The sequence below is a fragment of the Cydia fagiglandana genome, chromosome 16 (assembly GCF_963556715.1).
Source record: "Cydia fagiglandana chromosome 16, ilCydFagi1.1, whole genome shotgun sequence".
Lineage (NCBI taxonomy): Eukaryota > Metazoa > Arthropoda > Insecta > Lepidoptera > Tortricidae > Cydia > Cydia fagiglandana.
The window spans coordinates 11,636,833-11,656,331 of NC_085947.1; the positions used below are offsets into that span (position 1 = coordinate 11,636,833).

The 19,499-nt window shown below is 38.1% G+C and overlaps 1 protein-coding gene across 1 annotated transcript; it reads right to left on the reverse strand.

Annotated features, from left to right (window-relative positions):
• Positions 1-1,348: 1,348 nt before the first annotated feature.
• Positions 1,349-9,145, reverse strand: LOC134672232 (uncharacterized). Its single transcript, XM_063530133.1, has 3 exons — positions 9,139-9,145; positions 7,795-8,300; positions 1,349-2,968 (listed from the first exon to the last, which is right to left on the reverse strand). The coding sequence occupies exons 1-3, from the start codon at positions 9,143-9,145 to the stop codon at positions 1,349-1,351; spliced, it is 2,133 nt and encodes a 710-aa protein (XP_063386203.1).
• Between the last annotated feature and the right edge of the window lie 10,354 nt (positions 9,146-19,499).

The following is a 19,499-nucleotide window of genomic DNA, read 5'->3' on the forward strand; positions in this document are numbered from 1 at the left end:
TCTCGAATGACGTTTATCATCAGCTGTGGCGCTCCGTGGAGTGTAACCTTGTGTGCATTTCGTATAACGAGAGTCGTCAACAGCGATTGCTTTGGTAAAATGATGGGATGCTTTTGGTCTTCATCTAATTCAGCGTAATGCAGCCGCCCACCAACTCGGAGTAATTCCGAGTCGTCCAGCTGTGGATTCAGAGTGGTAAGTACACTTTTCTTGCTTACTGGTTTTCCTTGCTTAACATCCTTCCACTCTTCAAAGAATGCGTGAAGTTGACACTTTTTTATCATTATTATCAACGCATCATCAATTTCTTTCTTTAGGAGGTACTGATGTTTTGGTTTCTGTTTACACAGGAATCTGCGGCAATATGCTACGACTCTCAGCAACTTCGTCAGCGATGAGAATTTCGCCTAGATGTCGTCAACTTCGCCGTGATCTTCTACTGAAGTAGCAAGGTGAGTTTTTATTTTCCTTTCTTCTAAATTTGTCTCCAATCCCTTAGGATTAGGATATTGAATATCCTTTTCATTCAACCATGAAGGTCCTCTTAACCAGAGCTCCAAACCAATCAATTCAGAGGCCCGAATGCCCCGTGATGCACAATCTGCTGGATTATGTTCAGATTTGACATGTGACCATTGGTTACGGTCTGTGACAGTCAGTATCTCTGAACACCTGTTCCCGATGAATGTTTTCCAACGACTAGGATGACTGCTCAACCACGCAAGCACTATCTCAGAGTCAGTCCAAGCGTGTATATCTGATTTCGGTATGTTCAAAACACCCGACACTTCAATAAGCAGTTTCGCTAGCAGAACAGCACCTGATAATTCCAATCTTGGAAGACTGAGTTGTTTGATTGGGGATACTCTTGTTTTTGCTGTAATCAAACTGACATGAACTCCTCCTCTTGCATCTATAACTCGCAAGTATATGACTGCAGCAAATGCAGAATTGGAAGCATCACAGAAACCATGGAGTTCTACTAACTTCGCATCAGCCTTGTAGTATACCCAGCGCTTCAACCGAAATTGTGTGAGGTCAGAAATATCTTCCCTATACTTCGTCCATTCTTGCAATAGCGGTTGTGGTAATTCCTCGTCCCAGCCGATACCCGCAAGCCATAACTTCTGTATGAAAATCTTTGCCTTGATTATACTCGGTGCTATCCAGCCTTGTGGATCGTACAACTTTGAAATATCCGAGATAACCTTTCTTTTTGTTACAGGTGCAGACATCGGAGGCAACTGAACTGCGTACACGAACTCATCGGAAGTTCGACTCCAGGTAAGTCCCAATATCTTGTTAGTAGCTTCTAATTTGACTTCTATCTTCTTTTCATCTTGCTTTCCTAAACTGTCTTGTTGTATTTATTCAACATTGCTTCACTGTTGCTTGCCCATTTTTGCAATTCGAAACCTCCCCTTTTTAGCAATTCATTCATTTGCTTGTATATTTCGATTGCTTCTTCTTCGCTTTCGCAACCCGACATCAAATCATCCATATAAAATTCATGTTTCACTCTTTCAGCTGCTAGAGGGAAGTCTTTCCCTTCATCCTTTGCCACTTGTATCAAGCTTTTTACAGCCAGATAAGGTGCTGAAGAAGTTCCAAATGTAACGCGAAGCATCTTGTATTCCTTGATGTTCTCTTCCGGTGTCTCACACCACAAAATACGCTGGAATTCGGAGTCTTCGTCACTAACCTTTATTTGGCGGTACATTTTGACTATATCTGCAATGAAGCAGATTGGATACATACGCCAACGCATTATTATATGGCGCAACTCTGGTTGCAATCTAGGGCCTACCATTAAATCGTCGTTTAAAGATACGCCGTTCGTGCCTTTGCATGACGCATCAAAGACCGCCCGAAACTTGGTAGTTTGTCTGTCTTCGCGTATGACAGCGTGATATGGTATGTAACAACCCTTTGCTTTGTTGTCATGAATTTCCTTCATGTGATTTAACTCTAAGTATTCATCAAATACTTTCTTGTACTCCTGTTTCAGGCGCTCATCTTTCTGCATCTTCTTCTCAAGATAGTGGAATCTCTTCAACGCAATGTCCCGTGAATGACCATCGGCGCAGGCTGGTTCACTATCTCGAAATGGAAGTTTGACAACATATCGTCCCTCTTCATCTCGTGTGGTGGTTGAATGGAAGATATCTTCACACCGTTGCTCTTCGATTGACAAAATCTTATGTTTGTTGGACGGCTCTGCTTCAACCTCCCAGAAAGACTTAAGCAATTCTTCTACAGGCTCTACATGTGTGTGCAATGTTGTAACTTTGATGTTTGTGTTTTGATCCGACTTGACCGCTCCAAATAATATCCATCCCAGGGTTGTATTTTGTGCCGCTAAAGACCCTGAGGGACATTTGATAATACCATCTTGAATAATCCTAGCATAAACCTCCGCCCCTAATAAGATGTCTATCTTATTCGAAGTGTGATATTCCGGGTCAGCTAACGTTACGAGTTCTAACTCCGGCCATGAGGTGATTGATACAGCAGTTGAAGGTAAGTCTCTCGTCACTTTGTCGAGGACATACGCTGAAACACGAAACACGCAACCTGGATTGAGACGTGAACTGATTGATACCTCTACTATGGACCTTGTTGAAGGGCCCTGTTCACCTCCCAAACCTGATGTATCTACCCTGGTTGGTGTGGTTTTCAATTCAAGTAATTGAACTGCTGACCTTGCAATAAAAGACTCTTCCGACCCTTGATCTACAAGAGCTCGCAAAAGTTGATGTTTCCCGCCATTTTGTGATTCAGCTGACACTACAGCTGTTGCTAATATCTTCCGAGGTGCTACACCCTTAACAAAATGGCTGGTGATGTGTGTAGAGGTTGATGGATGCTCCTCAGATGATGAAGCATTGATAGGTGCTTTGATTTGACTCACAACTGGTGAAGCTTCATTGCCAATGGAATGATTCGCCACCGTAGTGTGCGATTCGCCCTTTAAATGTAACAATGAATGGTGCCGTTTGTTACATATTTGGCACGATGTGGTACTTTTACAGTGTTTTACCGAATGATTGTTGCCCAGACAATTGAAACACAACCCTTGTGTTTGCACAAAGTTACGCTTGCTATCAAGATCCCTATTAATAAAATCCTTACAGCTTCTAAGATGGTGATTATCTTTGCACAATGCACAACTTGACTGAGCTACATGAAACGATTGATTTATTTGATTACTGTGAGAATTAAAAGTGCGCTGTTTCTGAACAAAAGTGTTTGATTTTGAATCTAAGAACTCCAACGAATGGTATTTGGTTTCCAAAAACTCTTTGAATTGTTTAACTGTTGGCAAATTATCGGAACTCGATACCAATTCGCTGACCTTAGACTCCCATTGCTTCCTACTCTCCGAATCTAATCTCTGGCTAACAATATAAATTATCATGACATCCCATGTACCAGTGTCAATACCTAACCCTTTCATGGCATTTAATGTTTCTGTTGTGACATCTAGTAATTGCTTGATTGCACTGGAGGACTCGGTTGAAATGCTTCTTTGACCGAAAAACCGCTGTAAAATGCTATTAACTAAATACTGTTTATTGTTGTATCGGCTTTTCAAAAGAGTCCAGCATTGCTCGTAACTATCATTAGTTATGGGTATATGTCGTAACAATTGTTCAGCTTCTCCCTTGAGATGTCCCTTCAAGTAATGTAATTTCTGTACATCATCAATTTCATTATTGTCGTGAATGAGTGAAACAAATAGATCCCTGAAACTCATCCATTCTGTATAAAGTCCAGAAAATGTTGGAATGGTAATCTTTGGTAGCCTGACATGACTGGTCTTTGAAGTTGTAGCCTTTGACATGTGTAACGAAGTATCGGAGTTACTTGGATTTGGTTTCAATCGGTTGAGTGCATCTTTCAGTGCGCATTTATAATCCAAGTAATTTTCCTCAGTTACGTCGTATACTGTTTCTGTTCCATATATAGATTTTTCCACGTCTGGTGCTGCATAGGCTTTAACCAATTCGTCATGTCCTGAAGAAAACTTCTCCCACAGTGATTCCAAATTTTCTAGTCGCGATTCTACATATGTAACTGTCACTCGTTCCTTGGGTGACTTTCTGAAGTTAGTATGTCCTTTCGCGATGCGTACAGAAACGTCAACAAGCCATGATATTTCCGCGTCCATATTGACAATAATGAATTGAAATTACAAGTTGAAGTGTTCCAAAAAAATTCCAAATCCAGAGATAGATGAAAATAAAAATGTTCAAAGTCCGTTGAAAATTTATAATTTAGTCGTAAATAATGTTTTAGAACAAAAGGGTATCATGTCCGCAATACTTTTATTGAGGGTGTACGAAATTGGTCACCTTTCCCCTTTTCATTTTTCCGGGGGGTACGAAACGTATATGATTTCCCCTTTTGCAAAGTTTGTTGAAAATGGTTTTTGATTATTGTAAACACTTTTAAATCCGTAATTGATAGTTGGAAACCCGATGTGCGACACTAATAATTAACTTGAATGTACTCACAGTTTATCTTCTTAGATTGAAACTTAAAAACACTGCACTTCCCTTTATATCCGGTTCATCAAGGACCATGAATAAAATTGGTGTAATTTCTTCTCTGTTTTGTTGTAATTTAAATACAAATACGAAAATTATATTAAAGGGCGACTATATTTGATGATATGACAGATGTGAGTGAAAATTTGGTGACACAATTCTTTTTAATATGTTAAATTAAAATTTATGTCATTATCGAATACATTACGAACGTAAAAAGGTTGCAGTCTGAACACAAAGTGACCCATTTTCGTGGTGCTATTAGGTAGGTACCTATTATAAAGAAACTATAAAATGGGGGTATTTTCATTCGCCGACAAATTGGTTCGCAGTTCGGCGAACTACTGTAGCACTCGTAGTTTTAATAAAAGTGATTTTTTGATATCGCAAGTGAATTATGATGTCAATGTAAAAGGTGAAAAGAAGAAAGATATTCCAATACAAAATATAAAATTGGCATGTATATCAGAGACGTTATAGAATAATGATAAAATTCGGATACAACAGCATAATTACTGCTGGAATGTTACTGTTGCAGCGTCGACTTGATCTAGGGTAGTTTAGCCGGTTTACCGGCCACCTCCGGTTCTCGGCCACTACGTAGTAAAACTGTAATAACATGACAACTTTACCGTATTTATTGAAAAAATGAGGGTAGTCGGATAAATTAAGTTGACATTGACATATCCTAAATTTGTTAGCTTGATAACGTTTTGATTGGCTCGTCAGTGCACCAAAGCAATTTATCAAGTGTGGATGTTGGACAAATTTGTAAAAAAAATTGTGATTCAATATTTTTTCAAGGTAAGTAAAAATATTGTTTTCGTGGGTTTGAGACCATTATTGATGTTAATGTGCATTGTGGATAAGTTGAATTTAAGTTATTATGATTTAAATGTACGAATTTTTTTATATAAGTCAATTAAATGTGATGGTCGGGTAACTAAATGCGATTTCGCAAACATATTTAGTTCTCGGCCGCCCGGCCGAGAACAGGATTGAGGCAAGTAATTTTTAATTGATTATCTTCCCTATTAAAAGACAGCCAACAAAATAAATATTTCAAATAATACTTATTTGTATCCACGTAATTCATGTAGTTAGTTCTCGGCCGCATGCTTATTAACAAACAATTGGTTAAAATCTGCTTTAAAATCTTTTGTATTTGGCGGCCAAGAACAGGATTATAAAAAGTTAGTTTTCGGCCTAGCTAACTTAGGACGGCCGAGAAACCAGTAATATTTATTTTGTTTTCGGCCCTTGAAAATAAATAATTTTTACACTATTTGTATATTAACAAGATGCTTCAAAAAGAAGATAAGGTTTGACTATCAGCGACGAAGAATTTTCGTTATTTTAATGTAACGTCTTCATGATCTTCCTAGCATTGTCACGAATCATAGGAGCCTAGTTTTTACGAAAATGACTGCCATCTGACCTTCCACCTATGTGTATATTGGAATTAATTCGATAATGGTAAATATTACTGGTGATAAGTAGTTACCGTAGCCTATGGATGCCTGTAACTTCAAGGGTGTTACCGACCCATAAAAACCTCCGGACTTACGCACGCTACTAGTTAGGCTACAAAATGTCTTATTTTAATATTTTGAGTATGTTTTGGAAAACTCTTTACGAGATGTAGGTACCATAAAAGTTCCTATTAACGTTCCTTAATGTACTTAATACATTGTACCATTGAATATTTGTTATTTTATGCAAAAATAATTCCTATTGATAGTGAAATAAGAGTCATTTAAAAACATAAATAACAGTGGCCGACAACTAGTTAACAAGCGGCCGAGAACCAAAAAAAGTGTCCGAAAACCAGCTAAATTGCTACTTTTTCATATTTTTAATTATATAAACAAAACGTTGTAATTAATAACGGATTTTGATACAAACATGGTAAGTGTATTATATTTTTAGTCTAAAAATCACAAAATGACAAAGATTGGTCGAATATATTGTTCATAAAATACATTTGAATTCGAAATTTTGCATAACTGGCCGACAACCGGCTAAACTACCCTATATCACTGTAAATTTATCATCTGCCACCTTAAAGTCACGTATAGGCACTGGTCCCACCGCGAGCTAGTAAGCTATGAGCTATCGGCTATAAACACGAACAAAAGATAAGCACTCCCGTGTAAATAAAAGAGACACGGCGATATTTATAGTTACTCGCCCAGCGGTGAGCTATAAATATCGCCGTGTCACTTTTATTTACATGGGAGTGCTTATCTTTTGTTCGTGTTTATGGCCGATAGCTCATAGCTTACTAGCTCGCGGTGGGACCAGTGCCATAAGTAGATCAAAACACGTTCAGTGGGATGGACCAAAGTTCGATTTAAGGAAAATATTGCTCCGAACGAAAACTGATTAACTATCACAATTGCAGTGCAAATTAAACATTCCGTTTATGAGACTAATGCTAAGTCCGAACGGGCGCAGTTGTGGTCTATCGCTGATCCAATTGCGGCCGCGGGTCGATATTGGCGAACTAACATGGTTAATCAACGCAAACTTTCGTTGCAACGCAAAGAGTCGCAATATTAGGGCTGGAACCGCATTAATTTGGTGGGTTGGTTTGGTGGAGTCCGTACTTAAGTTACCTACAATATCTGTAGAGGTTTAGAGTTTATCTAAAGCTAAAGCTTTGAACTAGAAATACAAGTAACTCTTCCACAGCTGTGTCGTAGTTACGTAAGTTTTGTCTGTTTTAGTTACAGAAATATTTAATTTGTAGGTAAAAAAAAAGCGTCATTGACTAACTGTTATTCACTCTCGAAAAAAAATCGATTAAAAGCCCTTTAGTAGGTAAACGTCCCTTTAACAAGAATCAGTCAAATGTTTATTTAAAGGTGGTCGTAAGGTAGTGGTACTGGTGCTCGACGCGGTCCCAGTAAGTACATGTCATCTCAATAGGGGTGACAGCAGGGTGTCATCTATTGGGCATTAGCATGTCGAACACTAGTACCACCACCTTAAATACTTGTCTGGACCTATACATGTATTGCCGCGAGCGAGACGTACGGGCGACTGACACCATTAAGATATCATTTTGATATCACAATATAAGTTAGAATCGGCCTCTTAGTAAATGAGGCAGGCAGGCTGCAGGCTAGCATGCACTGGACCCAAGACAGGGCAGCTTGGAGAGCACTGGTTAAAAGTGTCCACATTTGTCACGTCTCGCAGCCATGAGGACACGACAAGGAAGATGAGTAAAGGAGCATACCTGATAGTCTCCCCTCGTGGAGCAGGTGAGCGTGGCGCCCGTGTTGTTGGTGAGCTCCACGTGCCGCGGCGGTTCCTGCAGCGACGGCACCCGGCGCGGCTCCGGCGTCCTCTTAGTAACAGAGCATACCTGATAATCTCCCCTCGTGGAGCAGGTGAGCGTGGCGCCGGTGTTGTTGGTGAACTCCACGTGCCGCGGCGGTTCCTGCAGCGGCGGCACCCGGCGCGGCTCCGGCGTCCTCTTAGTAACAGAGCATACCTGATAATCTCCCCTCGTGGAGCAGGTGAGCGTGGCGCCGGTGTTGTTGGTGAACTCCACGTGCCGCGGCGGCTCCTGCAGCGGCGGCACCCGGCGCGGCTCCGGCGTCCTCTTAGTAACAGAGCATACCTGATAATCTCCCCTCGTGGAGCAGGTGAGCGTGGCGCCCGTGTTGTTGGTGAACTCCACGTGCCGCGGCGGCTCCTGCAGCGGCGGCACCCGGCGCGGCTCCGGCGACGCGCGCACTGCTGCAACAACACAACCATTACATAAGTACTCATAGTGACCTTGTTTAGGGTCGGTTGTACCAAACTGTTCGTATCGTAAAAGAGTTCGCAAAATTTTTATGTATGGAAAGTTTCATAGTAAAGCGCCGGGGCGCGCCGGCTGACGTTGATCAGTCTGTCAAATGTGGTTGGTGCAACTGGCCCTTAGTGTTTTAACCTCCTGAGTCCTCAGGAGGCCTTTATATTTATTTATTTTATTTGTTAGCCTGTTGTGTCCCACTGCTGGGCAAAGGCCTCGCTCTCTTTTTTCCCCGCGTCTCTTTCTATGGCAATATTAGGCCAATCCTTCCGAAAGACATCAAGATCGTGCCGCCATCTCGTTCGAGGTTCGTGGCGTGAGGCCTTTATAAAGGATTTAATTTAAATCTAATTGTGAATTAAAATGGAAAACAAACAGGTTCCAAATTCAAAATTCCAATAATGACTTGGGGATTATAGAGGTTTTACTCTTGTTTTTTACTCTCTTGGTTTTACACTTTCATAGATTCGAATCCCAATTTGTGTGTATATATTTGAGCTGTTGAACCGTTATTTATACTGTTAACCGTGTAAATGTAACAATTAGTATATAAATGTGAACGTGGTGTATCCCATGATATAGGTACGATATAAGTGCGATCATCCTAATAAATACAAAAAGTTAATTACTTATCCTTTGTCTTTTTTATTTATTATAAAGCGGTTAACTTAATTTCCTATTAAACAAAAATGTTATTCGCGTATTCAATTACCACAACCAATATATTTAATATGTAATTAGGTTTTCATAATTACAAAGCGATTCTTTACTTTTACATACCGCACATTGTATGTGATAAAAATGTAAGCATGAATATGGAATTTAGTAAAATGGATAGTCCAAGTATGCAGTAAAGCTATCCGCCACGGTACCAAAATAATAAAAGAGAATGCCGCAAGTCTCACATACCTAACTTTAGTAACGCTAGTCGGACATCCAGTGGCGGATTTCCCATAAGGCACAGTAGGCCCGGGCCTAGGGCGGCAAGATATTAGGGGCGGCAAATTATGACAAAAAATTCGCTGGTGATAACAAAAAACAACTCAAAATTAGACCAGGCAACAAATTCTCAAAAAAGTACCTATAGAGGGAAATGCTTGCAACACAATTTTTGACTTTGTACCTATTTTTATTTGAACTATCTAGGAGGTGAACATATCAAAAGTCCCCGGCCGTAGCCCTTGAGCCAGGGGAAGAGAGAGGTCTCCGAAACTGCCGGACCTAGTCTCCGAAACTGCCGGACCTATTAAGTTGAAATTTGGCACACATATGTACATAAGTTTGTGACCCAAAGATGAACGTGTAACGTAAATAATAGTACATTGTGCAACATGGGCGTAAGTTGAATATTGCAAACGAGAGTAAGTTAAATCGCGACGGCTTGCCGGAGCGATTTATAGGCTCGAGTTTGCAATATTATTACGCCCCGAGATACACACAATGTTTTTCATCACACTTGCGATACAAAAAATAAGTTTAAAGACAAAAAACTGTTAATTATGGCACTAGAAACTTCATAACTCCCTAGGGAAAACGAAATTTCTATAACTCCCGCTACGCCTACGTGCAATTCCACATTTACTGAGCGAGTGGGATAAAAATGAATTTTAAATACTTATGGCCTCCATATTTTGGGGGGTAAATGAGAAAATTTAAAAATAAAGTTTTTCAAACTATATCGTGTTACATATCAAATCAAAGAGCTCATTGTAAGAATCTCAGATTTTTTTTATAATTTTTGGATAAATAGTTTAGCAGTTATTCAAGAAAATAATTTTAATGTTTTTGTAGGTACATGAAAGTCAATGTTATTGGTAAAACTGTCACTTAAAATGAATAGGTATTTGCTTATTTTTTTCATAAAACCTATGTTCCTATCATCATGTCACAAGGACGTATAGTTTCTAAGATATAATAAGCGAAAAACCGAAAAATGTGACCTTCAAACCAAAGCCCCCAACTTTTGATATGTTCACCTCCTAACGAGTCCAAAAAAGTTACTAAGTAAAAAATGTGTCCCAAGCATTTCCCTCTATAATATATCTTTCCGTTGCCTGATCTAAATGTAGTCAATATGATGGGTGCTGATGCTGAGAAAGGGGCGGCTACAAGGCTTGGGGCCTAGGGCGGCAAAGACTGCAAATCCGCCACTGCGGACATCCCCTCTTTTGAGGCAGGTTTTCACAGATAAAATTTAAACTAAGAATAGAACTTGAAAGTAGCGACGTTTCGACGCTTTATTCATTCAATATTTACCAACCATTATTTGTTGAGGGACATATTCGTGCTGCTTTGTCAAAGATGAAACATCTTAAAACGAGGAAAATAAGACGTAAAAATGTGACACAAATGAGGGTTTTGAGGAGTCAAAAATTGTATCAAACAGACACGACGCCCGTCTTTCTCATCTCTCTTGTGTTTAATGCTTAAAACTCGCGTCGTAATGTAATGCAAAAGTAATAAGTAATGATATTATTAACACGTCGTATTCTTAACTATTAGGTTAGGTAGACTAGACTACACATATTTCGCAGTTAACGCCATAATATGTGTAGGTACCACGGTGGCAGTTGTCCCAATTTCTTTTGTACGTAGGTACGTATGCCTAACTTCAATTTTTGAAATCCTGTAATAGATGGTTGATTTTATTGGACCAGATATTTCACAATATAAACTTATATTTGTAATTTAAACAATATAAACTTTCATACACTGAGAGAAAAATCATCACCAGGAATTAAAAAAACAGTTCTGTACTGAAACAGTTCTGTTCTGTAATGAAGTTTTAGTAATAATTATGGACGTTTCACTATTTCTGTAAAGTTTATTTATTTCTACAAACAACTCAGTACCTAATCCCAAATATAATTTCAACAAACAGATAATAGAAATTGCAAGAACTAATAGAAATTACAAAAGTCAATTTGTTCCTATTAGTTAACTCTCCTTGTCCCCGGATTAAGTTTATTTTTGTAATTCTAAGTGTATTTTTGTTGTATTTTTCTATCCGTGTACTTGTATGAAAGCGTCATTTTTGTTTAAAAGCATCAATGTTACAGTAGCTATCATATATATCGGAGAGGCCAAGGTGCTCACAAATATTTAAGCACGTCTCAAGTCGCTGGAGTGCGTGTTCAGATAATTTTGAGCACCTCGGCCGCTCCGATATATCTGATGGCGAGTGTACCATTGGAACCAATCTCGTGCGATAGTAGGCAGATGCACTGTTATCTGATGGTAGCTAACGGAGGCCGCAGCGTCGCCGTTCGATTTCCGTTCAATCTCGCGACAACCGCGGTGCCGTTATTGCTCTTTTGTATATCTGTATATGTATATCTGGCTTAATTGTGTACTATAATTAGGGTTATTTACATTGATAGTAATTAATAACTAAATACTAGGTAAAAAATGCTTAAAGTTCCTGGTTAGGAAAAAAATATGTCGAGCGATTATAGACTTGAAAAAGGAGCATTCCACGGGCTGTCCCGTACAAACGCATTTTATTTCCTGTGTTGCGACTTTTTTCTCGGCATTTAAAGCAGGCGATTATTTTTCTGTGCATATTTTTGACCATTTGTCATAGAAAAGGAATCTCTTACACCTTTAAATCTTCAGAAACTTCGCGTTTGTACGGGACAACGGTAGACAATTTCATGGAATGCTCCAAAAGGTGATTGATTTTATACATTTAATGTGCTTGAGACTCACCGCAGAAGCTTTATTACGGTATTTGAACTCGTTGAAACTATTTTTGCTTCGGTGAAGCATTTACAGTGTCGTCAAAAAGCACACGGTTTGTTCCTTTCACATCAGTGCTACTGCTGTGCACCTATCTTACAGTATTTAGTAAATGGAGACGTCATGGCTGTCATTTTCTGTACAAAACAGTCTGCCAATTATTGCAGGGGAGGGTACGTCAAATTTATACATGATACATGATTTGTACGTAACGTACAAATAGCCATGTCAGTCCATACAAAAGTTTGCACAATTGTGCAAGTTTTTCGGCAGACGGGTAAGCTCTAAAAGGCGACTCCAGTTATTAAATGCTCTATAGAGGCATCTACAAAGGCAGCTATAGAACGGAGCAAGACTGTCGTTTCCTGGCTGACGTCTGCCTAATTGTACCCACACCGTGGCGTAGACAGCTTCCGAAGTAGTTTTAATACTAAAAAAAAGTTTGTGAAGAATACTGGAGTTTTCTGGATCCCATTGCCAGAAAAGAGGGCTAATACCTTACCAACTAATATTCACTGGCAAAGTAGATGGTAATTAACACACTCAATTACTCATGCTGCCCGATTCGAACTTTAAGATACGTCGGTTAATAAATCTAGAAACGATATGGATTAGATGTGTCAGTGTCAAAAGTGACGTTTTTGTACCGAGACTGACTGAAATAGCAAGACACGTTCGGACGTTTCCGTAAAAAAGGACAATAATTATGCACTACATCTGGCGCCCGTTTCTCAACAGCTTGTAACTTTTAATACAAGCGGACGTCACTTTTTGACAGCTTTTGTTAGAAAGGGACTTCCACTTGTATTACAAGTCACAAGCTTTTGAAAAACGGGACCGTGTACATTTTCTGTTACGGTTGTAGTATTTCCAAATGGATGAACTTGTGATACCGGAAGATGTAGCATGTTGTCGCGGCAATTCTCGGATCCCGTGCTCTGCCGGAAGGTTTGCAGACATGCGGAAATGCAGTCTTGTATTGGAGATTACAGTACAGTACATAGCCATGTATCGGCGATTGGAGAATACATAGCCATAAGGTTTACTCGGGTAATTCCGAATGTCGAAAACTGTCGGATAGTTCCGAAAAGAGACTTTTATTATGATGGAATTAAGGGTGATTTTCATCTGAATTTCGGAATTATCCGACTTTCGGTATTACCCGTATACACCTTATTGAAGTTTACTGGAGATAGGAGTTTAGGAGTCCGATTCAGATTTAGACTTTTTATGGTTTTGATACGACCTTGAAGATAGACTTGGTGATTTGTGCGCAGCTCACGCGCTACTTCACTTAATTTTGCATACACCAATTAGCGTGGTATTTAAATTTAATATACAGTGCCCTGTGTATCAAAATCTTGTAACTTGTAATACAAGTGGAAGTCCCTAACTTGTATTAAAAGTTACAAGCTTTTGATAAACAGGGCAATGGTCGTATCAATATACCACATTACCACAACATCAACCACAAGTTAACCACAAGTTGTTACAGTTTTGATCGTTTTCGTATTGACCGATGGACAATACGTGATAAATCTGAATTGGGTACCTCAGAGCCTACCACCAGTGGGAAGACACTCCTGCCTTCGGTCGAACACGGCTCTGCTCGGCTCAGCATTGCTCCGAGCAATTGTTAGGGTTGCCACCACTTGACTTCCTTTTGCGTGCACGAACACAGATAAGATAATCACTTGAATTTTGACAACCCTAAATAGCCGAAAGGGATACTGCCATATATTAAAAATAAGAATAAGAATAAGAATAATTTATTGAGAATAACCTTATTTCTAATGTTACCTTGAACGTGAACTTTTACTTTTTACGTACATTGTTACGTGCGCCTGAACTAGGAATATAATCCTGTATCTCAGGCAAAGAGATAATATTCTAATTTAAAGAACAATAAACAATAAATAAATTAAAAAGGTGTAGTATATGTGAAATGGAACGCTCTCTTCTCCAGTGTCACTCCTTGCGTGTGGTTTAAGCTCCAATAAAATAAATCTACAAAATTAAGTAGTTTTAATCCAAGATATAATATTGGCGACGAGGACACTCGGACAGCACGCTGCATCGACTAAATTAACCAGGAGAGCATAAAATCGGTCCCAAGTAAGAAATTAATTACTATAAATATACGTGATTGTAATGGCCGTGGCAAACGAACTTTGAGGTATCTATAAATTAAAAGGTACCTTGATAAATCATTATTACCCACATTCATGGATCGACTGAACGTGAAATGAAACGTTATTATGACAGATGTCACTGCGGGTAAGAATGAAAATCAATTGACATTGACAGAAGACGCTGACAATGTTTTGATATCTTTGGTTAAACAAGGAAAAAGAAGTTACATTTACCGGTGTGGAAAAGACATTTTGATAAAGATAGTAAATGAAGAAGGTTTACAGTGCCCGCAAAATCCAACGGTGGACGCGTTACGAAAGTTGTTAAGTGATTACTATCAAAATAAAGAGCAAACCCAACCTAAAATTTCAAAACACAAGACCATGACAAACTACGAAATAAAACCATTTAACGGAGACAATTGGGAGGTCTTCGAACAACAGTTAGAATCTCTAATACTCCTAAATGATGTGCCAGAAGATAAAAAAGTGCCATTGCTTATTACTAAAATAACCTCAAATGTGTTTGAAACATTACAAATTTTGTGTAAGACAAAAAAACCAATAACATTAACTTACAAAGAGTTGTGCGACACGCTACGAGAAAAATATAAACTAACTAAGACACCATTGTTAGACAGAGCTGAATTTCGACGACGCAACCAACTGCCTACTGAGTCAATAGAAGAGTATGTGTTAAATCTCCGAAAATTATCTCGGAAATGCCAGTTCAAAGACGAAGACGACCAGATTAAAGAAAAACTTGTTGACGGAGTGTACTCTAAGCTAATTAAATTTGAACTGATGAAACAAAGTGCTCAGGCAAAATTAGAAGACCTTATAAATTTAGCAAAAACAGTAGAGTCCGCATATAAGCAAGCTAATGGAGAAGAAGAAACTAGCAATATTTCATATGTTAAACCTAATTCCAAAACGCCAAGACAGAGGTATGACAAAAATACAAAGAAGAATAACAACATCAAAAATAAATGCTTCTGCTGCGGGAAGGACAATCACGTCAAAAAAGATTGTACCCTGAAGACAAAGTTTTGCTCGGAGTGTGGTCAGCAAGGTCATATATATAAAATGTGCCCAAAGAAGTATCGACAGACAAACATGTTGGATGTATCAAAAGAAGAAGACAAAGAGGATCAAGCATTGGAAGAAGTAAAAAACTTGTATGAAGAGTATGAAACTTATACCTTTGACAGAGTGAGTAGGATTCCACCTCATTTAATAGAGCTGACAATAGGTTATGGACATAAAGTGCAGTTTGAAGTGGACACAGGTGCCGAAGTATCAGTGATGCCTCTTACTTACCACAAAAAATATTTAAAAGAATATACTATTGAAATAGCTAAAGTAATATTTCGAAATTTCGACCAATCAGAATCCCAGCCACTGGGCATTATTCGTAACATACCCGTGCAGTATAATAATATATACAAAGAATTAAATATATATGTGTCACATGACTCAACGCCTTGTTTAATGGGTCGTGATTGGTTAAGTCAATTAAATATGTGGCCTCCAATTTTTAAGAATGTAGCTTATTGTAATCCTAATATATTGATAAAAAATGTTTCAGATGCCAAACAACTAATTGATCAGGAGTTCGCAGCAGTATTCAGCCCGGGGTGGGGTGCATTTAAAGGTGAAGCAATTTCATTAAAATTAAAAAAAGATGCCATAACCAAGTTTCTGCCAGTTCGTCGTGTTCCGTATGCACTTCGAGATAAGGTAAAACATGAAATTGATAGATTACAGAAAAATGGTCGCATAGTTCCAGTCGAACAGAGTCAATGGGGTACACCGGTAGTACCAATTATAAAACCTGACGGCTCTGTAAGACTTTGCGGGGACTATAAAGTCACTTTAAATCCAAATTTGGAAATAGACCATTACCCTCTTCCACATGTGGACGACATTTTTGAAACTTTAAAACAGGGAGAATACTACTGCGAGCTCGATCTTCGGGAAGCTTACTTACAAGCTGCTTTGACTGAAGAGAGTCAATTGTTAACCACCATAGTAACAGAATTTGGAACATATAAGTACAAATACTTACCCTATGGAGTTAATACTGGCCCTGGTTCTTTTCAAAGACTAATGTGTAAAAAACTAATTGGTATACCAAACACAATTGTGTTTATTGATAATATCTACGTGGCAGGGAAAAGTTTGCAAGAAACGTATGAAACCCTCGTCAAAGTGCTTAAGAGGCTACAAGAATGTAACTTCAAATTAAAACCTGAAAAATGTAAGCTTTTCACTAGCCACATAGACGTGTTTGGTTTTCGCATAAATAAAGAGGGAATGAGTCTCATAAAATCAAATATTGAGCCATTGCTAAAGGTTCCAGCACCGACTAATCTAACAATGTTAAAATCATTTTTAGGTAAAGTTAATTATTACTCCCGGTTCCTAAAGGACATGGCTAAGATTCTTAGTCCATTATATGAATGTACTAAAATAAATAAATTTAACTGGACAGCGGACTGTCAAAAGTCTTTTGACACAATTAAAAATAAATTAGCCTCTGCTGACAATTTAAGACATTTCAACCCGGACCTCCCAATAATAGTAACTTGTGATGCTTCAAACTATGGACTAGCCGCTGTTTTATCAAATCGGGACCAAAATGGTGTAGTTAAGCCTATAGCATATGCTAGCAAAAAATTAAACACAACTGAACAGAAATATGCTGCCATAGACAGGGAGGCCGTGGGAATAGTGTTCGCGGTCACCAAGTTCTACAACTATATTTATGGCCGGCAATTTGAGTTAGAAACAGACAGTGCTGCACTAGTCAGGATTTTTGGACCAACTAAAGGTATACCAAAAATGGCTGCAAAGCGGCTACAACACTATGCTTTATTTCTATCAGCTTTTAACTATAAAATTAAACACATAAAAACTAACAATAATCCAGCAGATTATTTGTCCAGAAATCCTGACAATAAAGAATGTACCAGCCAACATATCCATCCAATATATTATAATGTAGACAAATGTATGCATGTATTACATACAAACAGCATGGAAATTGACTATTTGAATTTCAAAACAATACAAGAAAATACAGAAAAGGATCTACTTTTGAGTAAAATAATTGAATATTGTAGAACAGGTTGGCCTAATAAAAATCTTATAAAATCTGAATTTTTACCATTTCATAATAGGAAAAATGAAATTAGCGTGGAGCAGGGCTGTTTACTTTGGGGACATAGAGTAATAATTCCAGAAGTGAACCAAAAAGCAGTGTTAAAAAGTTTGCATAAAACACACTTTGGCATTATTCGCATGAAAGAAATAGCACGGTCTTATTTTTGGTGGCCAAATTTAAATTCAGAAATAGAAAATATTGGAAAGTCATGTATCATCTGTTTATCAAATCTTAAAAATCCCATAAAATCCCCACAATCATGGCCAAAGCCACCTACGCCATGGTATCGACTTCATGCGGATTTTTTGGGGCCATTTTATAATAAAATGTATTTAGTAATTATAGACAGTTTCAGTAAATGGCCCGAGGCTTTTGAAATGTCAAACATGACAGCCGCTAAAACAATTGATGTACTAGATAGGCTATTTAGCCGATTTGGATACCCAGACCAACTACAGTTGCCTCCAGAAACTCGCGAACTAAATTGACATGAGTTTGACAAATAAAATGATACCAGGAATAGCAAACAAAAAATAGTCACGGGTATATGTCGATAAAATGATATCGATAAGTAGGTAAGTTATTGCACTTACTATACCTAAGTCATAATTATAAAGGGGTCACAACCGATTTCGATTTATATGAATGTGACGAGAAAAGTGGTTGTTTCGATTGTAAGGTCGTGATGTGACGTTACCGATCAAATCAGGAGGTGCGGATGCGAAACTGACATATTTCTATATAAAATATTACAATATTTTTATCCAATATCCTTGTCTCTATTACTTACTATAAAATTGCACAGTTTTCGAAATACCAAGTAACATTTGTAAAATAACTTAAATTACTTAAAGATACATTTTAACTGACCGCGCAACAGTAACGCCGCTAGCGGTGAATTTTCGCTATATTCTCTAATTCAAACTTTTTTGAAAATATCGATATGAACAGCACTGGCCAAACTGTGGTATCATTTGTGCACATTGACCTGTCAATTTAGTTCGCGAGATTCTGGAGGCAACCTTAGTCACAGATAATCAGACTACGTTCACAGGTACGGAATTTAACAAATATTGTAAAGAAAATAACATTAAACAAATATTAGCGCCACCTTACCACCCAGCGACGAACGGGGCTGCAGAAAGATTTGTACAAACTTTTAAATCAGCTGTTACCAAAATAAGAGAGAGTGGATGCAGTATTAACTCTGCGATCAATTTATTTTTGTTTGATTATAGAACTACACCTCAAAGGACTACAGGTGAAACGCCGGCCCGTTTGTTGTTGGGGAGGGAATTAAGGAATAGATTTAGCTGCCTTAAACCTCCACCTATAGTTGAAAGTTTATCTGAAAGGGAGGGGAGAGAGGTATGTAAGAGAAAAGTTAAATTTGTAACAGGACAAAAAGTGATGGTTAGAGACTATAGAAAAGGCCATAAGCCTTGGATAGTTGGCAAAATAGTGTCAGAATCTGTTCCAGAGTTAACTTATATAATTGAGGTTCAAGGTATGATGTGGAAACGTCATATTGATCAAATGGTGTATTGTAATGATGATGTCGATAGTAATTAGAATTAGGTTTTGTATCGTAGGCCAAGTTTAACTTGCATTTATTTATAAATGATGCCAAGATATGAACTATGTACTACTCCTTTTAGATAACTCTAAGAGTTAAGTTTTATATCGTAGGCCAAGTTGAACTTGTATTTATTTATAAATGATGCCAAGATATGTACTTGTTTTGAACAACTCATTAACCAATATGTTAACTCTAGGTTCAAAGCACACTGTAACTGATGTAGTTTATTTAGGGCTACTAGCCTTAATGAATAATTCTTTGCCATGTATTTAGTTTTAAGTAAAACTAGATTAGTTTTAGAATAAGTCCGGGAGAGTGTAGTATATGTGAAATGGAACGCTCTCTTCTACAGTGTCACTCCTTGCGTGTGGTTTAAGCTCCAATAAAATAAATCTACAAAATTAAGTAGTTTTAATCCAAGATATAATAAAAGGGAATATTAGAAAGGGATAGCATGATTCGACCCTGAATCGCTGTCGAACTTCGGGTTTGTAGGAAGTGTCCTTTCTGTACGGTAGTACTATTA

Excerpts from the sequence above, each read along its gene's own strand:
- LOC134672232 (XM_063530133.1), bottom strand. Across the intron at positions 2,969-7,794 it reads CCACGAGGGGAGACTATCAG|GGCGAATCGCACACTACGGT; the intron begins GTATGCTCCTTT and ends TTACATTTAAAG.